Source organism: Salvelinus fontinalis, chromosome 12 (genome assembly GCF_029448725.1).
Source record: "Salvelinus fontinalis isolate EN_2023a chromosome 12, ASM2944872v1, whole genome shotgun sequence".
In the NCBI taxonomy this organism is placed as follows: domain Eukaryota; kingdom Metazoa; phylum Chordata; class Actinopteri; order Salmoniformes; family Salmonidae; genus Salvelinus; species Salvelinus fontinalis.
The window spans coordinates 10939324-10948324 of NC_074676.1; the positions used below are offsets into that span (position 1 = coordinate 10939324).

General features: G+C 42.6%; 2 protein-coding genes across 3 annotated transcripts in view; both read left to right on the top strand.

Annotated features, from left to right (window-relative positions):
- LOC129866779 (transcriptional enhancer factor TEF-1-like) overlaps positions 1 to 5123 on the top strand; it is a 48468-nt gene extending 43345 nt beyond the window's left edge. For both annotated transcript variants that reach the window (XM_055939657.1, XM_055939658.1), the window contains one exon: positions 90 to 5123. In XM_055939657.1, the coding sequence (XP_055795632.1) occupies positions 90 to 203 (114 nt within the window). In that variant the 3' untranslated portion in view covers positions 204 to 5123. The remainder of the gene's footprint in view (positions 1 to 89) is intronic.
- A 1161-nt stretch (positions 5124 to 6284) lies between these two features.
- Positions 6285 to 8583, top strand: LOC129866780 (ras association domain-containing protein 10-like). The gene has a single exon (XM_055939659.1). The coding sequence runs from the start codon at positions 6761 to 6763 to the stop codon at positions 8156 to 8158; it is 1398 nt and encodes a 465-aa protein (XP_055795634.1). The 5' UTR covers positions 6285 to 6760; the 3' UTR covers positions 8159 to 8583.
- The last annotated feature ends 418 nt before the right edge of the window (positions 8584 to 9001 follow it).

Below are 9001 nucleotides of genomic sequence, written 5' to 3' on the forward strand. Positions count from 1 at the left end.
TCTGTCTTGTCTGTCTTTCTCTCTGCGTATGTGTGTGTTTCCGTGCATGTGTCTTACGTGTCTCACATTGCATTTGTCTTGTGTTTCAGGTGGTGACCAACAGAGAGACACAGGAGACGCTGCTGTGCATGGCGTGTGTGTTTGAGGTGTCGAACAGCGACCACGGAGCTCAACATCACATCTACCGGCTAGTCAAGGAATAAGAGACTGAGGCCTAGATTCAATCAGATCGAACGTTAACCGACATTCGCATAGCAGATGTTTTGGCGGTGTTGGAGGTGTAACTGCGGTATGAGCTGAAATATCGGTGAGCGGCTGCTCTTGGGTGGCATCAACCCTCCCTTCCTTAATATCCCTACCGTGTTGGGAGTTCAAGACGGTGCAAGGAAGTGTAGACTCTATCGATGTTGGAAGTAATGATATTCAAATGTCAAACCATTGATGTTAGGCTAATCGCATGTTTTCATGTTCATTTGGATGGAGGGATTTATACCTTATCAGTCTAATTCGAGTGTTGTAACTTGTAACGTGGCTGAATGAAATTCTAACGCGGCTGTATGGGATTTGTCAGATTATAGTCGGGTGTGATTTCGTTTCATCCAATGGCGGTGTCCGCAATAATATAACGCAACAAGCCGCTTGTGGATTGGACAGCTCTCTGCAGTTCCACCTCCTGACACCGCCAAAACAACCGCTATGTGGATGTCAATCTGATTGAATCTAGCCCTGACACTCCGTGTAAAAATGCTTCATTCAGAACTGGGACAAACTATCACATAGATCTCACTAACCTGAAGGACATGTAGCTTATGAAGGATGGAGGGAAGACATTGAAGGACAGACCCTGAGTATTGTCAGGGTTGTGGGGGAGGACACGAGGCAACCGCCCAGTGAAACACGCCTTCAGAATGACTTACTTGACAACCTTACGGAAAGTGGCTGTGCCTCTTCACAAATCCCACCCACAATGTCCTTTGGTTACATTGTGGGTGAAGTCTATCACGGATAATATTATCATTATATTTTTGTCTTTTTAATGTATATTTGTATGAGTGCAGCTGTCAATCTGTGGTATAGTTGTGTCATGTGCCATTTTTCCAGACTAGTTCAGGTCTGTAGTGTAGAAAGTGTACATATGAAGGGGCATTGCGTAACATAGGGAGATGTTCTGTGGATTACATTTGGAAACTACTATCAGTTTCCAGCTTTTTATATTGTAGTCATCACCAATGTCAACCAATTACAGATCATGATAGCCTTTTTTAATTAGATAAATATAAAAACTATACAAACAGTTACTACATACACTATATATACAAACGTACGTGGACACCCCATCAAATTAGTGGATTCGGCTATTTCAGCCACACCCGTTGCTGACAGGTGTATAAAATCGAGCCCACCGCCATGCAATCTCCATAGACAAACATTGGCAGTAGAATGGCCTTACAGAAGAGCTCAGTGACTTTCAACGTGGCACCGTCATAGGATACCACTTTTCCAACGAGTCAGTTCATCAAATTTCTCCCCAGGTCAACTGCAAGTGGTGTTATTTTGAAGTGGAAATGTCTAGAAGTACCAACTGCTCAGCCGCGAAGTGGTAGGCCACACAAGCTCAGAGAACTGGACCCCCGAGTGCTGAAGCATGTAGCGTGTAAAAATGGTCTGTCCTCGGTTGCAACACTCACTACCGAGTTCCAAACTGCCTCTGGAAGCAACGTCAGCACAAAAACTGTTCATCTGGAGCTTCGTGAAATGGGTTTCCATGGCCGAGCAGCCGCACACAAGCCTAAGATCACCATGCAATGCCAAGCGTCAGCTGGAGTGGTGTAAAGCTCGCCGCCATTTGACTATGGAGCAGTGGAAACATGTTCTCTGGAATGATGAATTATGCTTCACCTTCTGGCAGTCCGACGGATTAATCTGAGTTTGGCGGTTGCCAGGAGAACGATACCTGTCCAATGTATAGTGCCAACTGTAAAGTTTGGTTGGTGGAGGTGGAATAATGGTCTGGGCTGTTTTTTGTGGTTTGGGCTAGGCCCCTTAGTTCCAGTGAGGGGAAATATTAACGCTGCAGCATGCAATGACATTCTAGAGTTATAGACGATTCTGTGCTTCCAACTTTGTGGCAACAGTTTGGGAAAGGCCCTTTTCCTGTTTCAGCATGACAATGCACCCGTTCATAAAGCGAGGTCCATACAGAATTTTTTTGTTGAGATTGGTGTGGAAAAACTTGACTGGCCTGCACAGAACCTTGATCTCAACCCCATCGAACACCTTTAGGATGAATTGGAACGGCTACTGATAGCCAGGCCTAATCTCCCAACATCAGTGCCCGACCTCACTAATGCCCTAAATGGAAGCAAGTCCACGCAGCAATGTTCCAACATCTAATGGACAGCCTTCCCAGAAGAGTGGAGTTATAGCAGCAAAGAGGGGGCCAACTCCATATTAATGCCCATGATTTTGGAATGAGATGTTCAACGAGCAGGTGTCCACATACTTTTGGTCATGTAGTGTACATGTAGCTGTGTGAACATCACTATCACACAAACATTTTCCAAAGAAAAGATATGTAGGTTTTACATTTTGTACATTTTGGATAACAAAGCAAATACTAAACTATAATGAAGACCAGTAATAGTTATAATTCCAGGGACACTTTGAAACTATAAATAAAATATATGATGATTCAGGTACCACTTTGCAGCACAACTCTCTCATATCTGCATCATATCTCCTGTGCCCAACTAAAAATAAACCTGTATTGTTAGGTATTACTGCACTGTTGGAGCTAGGAACATAAGCATTTCGCTACACCCCCGATAACATCTGCAAGATATGTGTATGCGACCAATAAAACTTGATTTTATTGGAAGAGGAAAAGCACTGTGATACCACAGCAAGACAATGTGTACAGACCAGAGATTCCTCCTACGTTATCTTTTCTCTGAGCTGCTAAGGTTTTACCCCGTATGACAATGAGGCAAAGAAATCATAGAATACACATATTGAACATTCAAAATGGACACTCTACTACCATAGTCACCCATCCCAAAGCACTTAGTTCCTCTGTATGGTTATTGCGGGGTGGAGTTAACTTGTTGAATGAACCTGCTCTTTTTAGTGACTGAGAAACACAGAAGTCAAAAACACTCCCATATATTAATCTCTGTGTTTCCCTGGTTCTGAAAGCTATTCAGCCTTATTTTGCTTGTCAATCTGTGAGCTACGCTATTGGGCACATTAACCGTGGTGGTAGGGAATGGGATCCTTACAGATACTGTAACTCTACCACTCAAGCTGTGAGATCTTTCCTGAGCTGGAGGACAGCCTTGTAATTTCCATACATCCCAGTGTTATGTGTACAGTGCCTTAGTGAGTAACTTTCCACCAATGGCCCAATGGTTTGCTTGGATCGAAAATACATAACATTTGTGATCCGTCATGTCGGCAATTATAAATACACTGTTAACTATTAGTGGTTCTACATGTGCACCTATTTCACCTTGTTTTACAAAATAACTGGTAAATCATACATAGATTATTACAATGAACAAGTTCCGTGTGTAATAGCAGTAATAACTTTGCCTTGCTTATCAAAAACCAAAAAACTGGAGACATTTCAGACGTGCAATTGTCCCTTGCACTGTAGCATCAAGTGCCTTTGGTCATGACTTTCCAGCGAAGAAAAGGTTTAAAAGAAGCTAAACCAAAAAGTCTAAGAAAATGGTGGAAGAGATCACCAGAATGCCTTTTCCAATGCATTTCCCTGTACAACTGTATTCATTTCCACAACAATTTGACTATTGCTGGGTGGCAGGTAGCCCAGCGGTTAGAGCATTGGGCCAGTAACTGGAAGGTCGCTAGTTAAAATCCCTGAGCTGACAAGGTGAAAAAAATCGGGCAATTAACCCTACTTGCTCCAGGGTCGCCGTTGATAGTGGCAGACCCTGGCCGTGACCCCACTCTCCGAGGGTGTCCCGGGGAGTTGGGATAATGCAACAAAAAAACTAGTTTCCAATTCACACGTACGTATGATCCACACTTTACAGTTTAGTCGTTTAGCAGACGCTCTTATCCAGAGTGACTTACAGTTAGTGCGTTCATTTTAAGATAGCTAGGTGAGACAACCACATTTCTCAGTCATAGTAAGTAAATTTTTCCTCAATAAGGGAGTCAAGTGCGAGTGTTAGTTTACTTGTACATGTGTCAAATAGGACAAATATGAGAACCCACCTAATTATTATTATTATTTGGGAAACGATTGTACCCTTAGATGCATGTTCAGTTCACAGTGATCTCCCTGTGGAGGTTTATATCATCATAGTCACAGTAGATCAATTGTGTTATTATGATATCATATGCACACTAACTTATTAAAGTCCAGAAAACATAATGCAGTATAGTTGTATGTTACACTGTGGCTAAAGACAATGGATCAGGGTTTATGTCATGTTTGTAAGACCTTTGACCTGTCTTCTAACTTAGTAATAATTGTGACTAGATTCTGGGGTGTCCACCATTACAGTAGTTTCTGTTTGAATGTGCTGTATGTAGGCTATACTTTACAATGCTTTTGTGATGACTCCAGTTTAACCAGAGCCAAGCCTGTTGGTTTCACTGCTGGGCTCTGTGTCTCTGTTCTGTCAACCTGGAATGTAGATTTCACACATAAGTCTTTTGAAGATATTATTTTAAACGGGCACAAGGAGATTTTTGACACAAACATCAGCAGCAAAGCTCTGGGCCATGTGCTCTTTGTCTATAGGTACTGGTAACTTTCATCTATTGTTTTCAACATTGGATTTAATTTTTCTCCGTTTGGATGGCATCCTCAGAACATTGTGTGCGGATCATTTTTAAAAGGTGATTTGTATAAAGAAGAATCTATTCTGAGACGTCCTGGTACACATGTTTAATGTTATCTTTCATTTTCTTAAAGATTGTGAATTTTTCAGACAAGAATATAAAAAGAGAAACTGTCAATATGTGTGTTGTTACTGCAGGGTCTGGTCTTTGCTTTGTAACCTTTTCTTCATTGCTAAAGTCTTAGATATTTTATAGCTTTCTAGAAACTTTGTATGCATATAATATCCAATAAAACTAAATGGTCAATTCTGTTTCTGATTTGATGATGAATCATAATTTCTCACAAACATCAATGAATTTCTCTCAAAGTAAGTAGTTGTATTTCATTACTAGCCTACCTTTGATATTTCTGTAACGATATAATACTCTTAATGCACAACAGGGGGAGCTATATCCAAAAGAACCAGGCCTCGCGAGCAGTGATACTGTGCAACGGTTCACCCACATGAGAATAAATATTAACTCGAATGATTTTTTCCTTGAGCCCGGAAATAGCAATTCTCTTTGAATACATCTCCTGGCCATGTTGATGTTGGAGAAGAACCTGCCTGACATTATTATGACCTCCAGCCTGGGGTGTTATGTAGTATTTGGTGTAGCAGGTAGCATCGAGGTTAGAGCGTTGGGCCAGCATCTGAAAGGTTGACGTACCGGAGCCGACCAGGTGAAAAAAATATAATATGTCACAGTGCCCTTGAGCAAGGCACTTAACACTTAACTACGATGGCAAACCTGGTCGTGAACCCACACCATGCGGGTGTCTCAGGGGGAGTTGGGATATGCATTTATTTTTATTTTTTCCATTACACATATGTAACAGGACAAATATAACCCCCCCCCCCAAGTATTATTATTATTTCATCAACATACTTGGCCTGTCATCCATCCACTGTCAGGGTCAGAGGAGGATAAACCAGGCGGGACCAATGACAACCTTTGATTCTGGCCAGATCATTAACATATTACACCACTACAACAATCCCCACATGCACCAAAGCCCTCTGCGATAATCACAGACAAACTTTTTTTTTGTTTTATGAAAATATGGTCTTTGTTCACATTCATGTCTTTCGGGGGAGTGGTTTGGTTGGCAGGGTCAGTTTGGCCTAAAGACTGGAGACAACTGGGATGAATGGTAAGTGTGCTGTGTGTTATTGTGGGAAGATAATTTATATTCTGAGCAGCTCCATTAATAGTTGTATTTTTATTTTGCTTGATTTGTTTCTATAGAATACCGATCAGAAGTAATGAAGATGTGAAATAATGGAGTGAAACAAGGGGGCCCCTGACTGACCCTTGCCTGAATTAATTTAATATGACATACATAACACTCAATTTAAAATGTGTTCACTTTTTAATCTTTCAGGTCAGAATGATGGCATTTTTGAACAAAGTACAGTGAGAAAATTGGTGTGTAAAATTTGCACAAAGTGAGCGTGTAATGTTACATACAAAAACTTCTGGAGTGTGGCTGTTTTGTGTGGTGATCAACAGACACTGGAGAGTCCCGTTGCGAGCGGAGGGCGTATACTTTAGTGTTTGCATAGAAATGTACCCACAGCAGTGCGTGCCGACCGAGAGGAAGGACGCCCGTTCCTCCTCTGCGCACAGTGTTCCAAACGGAAGTCTGCGGGGATAATGTAATGCCCCCTGCTGAACAACTTCCCAGCGTGCCTCTTCAGTCTGCTACGGGAATAATCCTGCATAGAGGGAAGAGGTACTGAGCTGATTATTTCATGAGAATGATGACATGCCTCCATAAGAATAAGGACAGCTCCAAACGAAGGTGTGTGACACACTTTTCTCTTAACGCCTGAAACCTGGGACCGAGGAGTCGAGAGGGGAGCAGAAACTTTGATAAGCAATTAGGTTGGAGGTTTTTTCCAGTATGGAGCAGGAAGAATGCAAGGTATCAGTATGGGTCTGCCGGGAGGAGAAGCTGGTATCGGGGCTGTCCAAACGCACCACCTGCGCGGATGTTGTAAAAGTTCTACTGGAGGACCAAAACTTGAAGCAAAGTGCGTCAGCGGCGATGCAGTCCGGGACCCCCCAGTCTTACTGCATAGTGGAGAAATGGAGAGGCTTTGAGAGGATTTTACCCAATAAAACCAAAATCCTGCGTCTCTGGAGCGCCTGGGGAGATGAGCAGGAAAACGTGAGGTTTGTGTTGGTGAAGAATGAGGCATCGTTACCGAACAACGGACCCAGGAGCGCCGAGGCGCGAGTCGTTCAGAGCAAAGACAATCCGTGCGCATTCAAGGGAGCAGCCAAGACCACAATGGCTTTCTCGCAAGAAAAGCAGCGGAGGATTGTTAGAAAAGCTTTTAGAAAGTTGGACAAAATTAACAAAAAGAGAGAAGAGACTTTTCCTAATGATAAGTCCTCAGTGGAGAAATTGGAAACGTTGGTGCACTTAGTTATCTCGCAAGATCACACCATCCGCCAGCAGATCCAAAGGATCAAAGAGTTGGATGGGGATATAGAGAGGTATGAGGCAAAAGTGCACTTTGACAGAATTAAGAGACATGGTATCAATTATGTGCAGGACACATACATGGTGGAATCGAGAGTGGAGGCTGATCCAATAGAGGACGTTCCACGTTCAGCGGAGGCTATTGCGCAGTTTGAGGAGTACGCGCTTATGTGCGAGGAGGTCCTGCGACTTCAGGAGGAGTTGACAGAGCGCGAGGCTCTCATGGAATGCATCACAGGTGAAATTCAGGAGGAGCTAAACCAAAGGTGGATGAAAAGACGGCAAGATGAGCTGTCGGGCAAAGACACAAAAAGTATTGGGGAGTCTGTGGACATCCCCGTAGCTGCAGTGGCTCCACAGCCGACAGCACAGTCAGGCGCCGCCGTCCCAGAGCCAGATGTGAACAGTCTATCAGAGAACGACTTGGTTTTGGAGGGGAAGATAATCAAAACAAAGCTGGATACCAGTTTATATATTGGTCTTCGTTTAAACACTGATTTAGAGGCTGTTAAGGGGGATTTGGACTTAAGCCAGGAGCTATGGGACGCGAAAGAAAAAGAACTAACGGATTTGCTCGCAAAAATGCACTCTATGAATTTAAATAAGGAAAAGTTACCCGAGGCTGATAAAGAACACTCTGGTGTCACTGAGACTGACATGTTGCCTTCCTTGGAGAAGAGCAGTGGGTGGGTGGAGCAGACCAGAGGTCTGCCCAAGACCTGCGACATGAACGACGAAGATTCAGACACGGGGCTGAGCTCCATGCATAGCCAGGACTCTGACAATACACCTGTGTGTGAATCACTGGTGTAGCTAACTCTTTATTGAACTGTTGAAAATATGCAACGCAAACTCAGGGACAGTGAGAATTCTCTACACTAAGCAATATGTTTCTCCGTTTCCTTCAAAAGGCATCAGCATGGACACCGTATATATATGATAGTCAACTCACTCCACAATAGTTTGTCTTTAAATAGGCCACTCTCAGATATTCAGTCAGTATAGACAAGCAATAGAATTTAAGATCATATTATGCCAATTGTGCTGAAATCCTGACAAAAGTTATGGAAAGTGGATATAGCTTGCTATGCTGTTTCTGTGTGTCACAAGTATTATTTATCGGGAAATGTTTAGAATTAGGGGAAACAACAACTGCATTGAACTACAAAAACCCACATGACTATGACCATTCAACTATAAACATACAGGTTACTGTGGAAATAAAGTATTAAAACATATTCTGATCTGTTTGATGTAGTACTTGCATAAGTAGGACAAATGATTTAGGAGTTGGCTATGCCAATCACACATTTAATTTGCGTTGGAATTAGTCCTACCTCACGAGAAAGTCAAACGTTGTAGGTAGATGTTTTGCATTCTTTAGGGGCCATGCCTTGGGGGGTGTGATGTGTGCTTGTCATGCTGTGCTGTTTTTAATGGAAGTCTGTGGAGCAGCAGAGCATGAACTTCTGTATTAATGATGATTACTGTAAATGTATACCTTTTTACTGAACTGTTTTACTAAAAGAGCAAACTGTTCACTATTAACCAAGCGAGGGAATTCCAGACATTTTTACTGTTGCGTTTGTAATTTTCATGCCAAACTTTTCACTGTACTCTGAGGTGGGTGTTCAAAAAGTTGGATAGATGCTAGTG

Coding starts and splice junctions, on each gene's coding strand:
- LOC129866780 (XM_055939659.1), top strand. CDS start 6,761: ATGGAGCAGGAAGAATGCAAGGTATCAGTATGGGTCTGCCGGGAGGAG.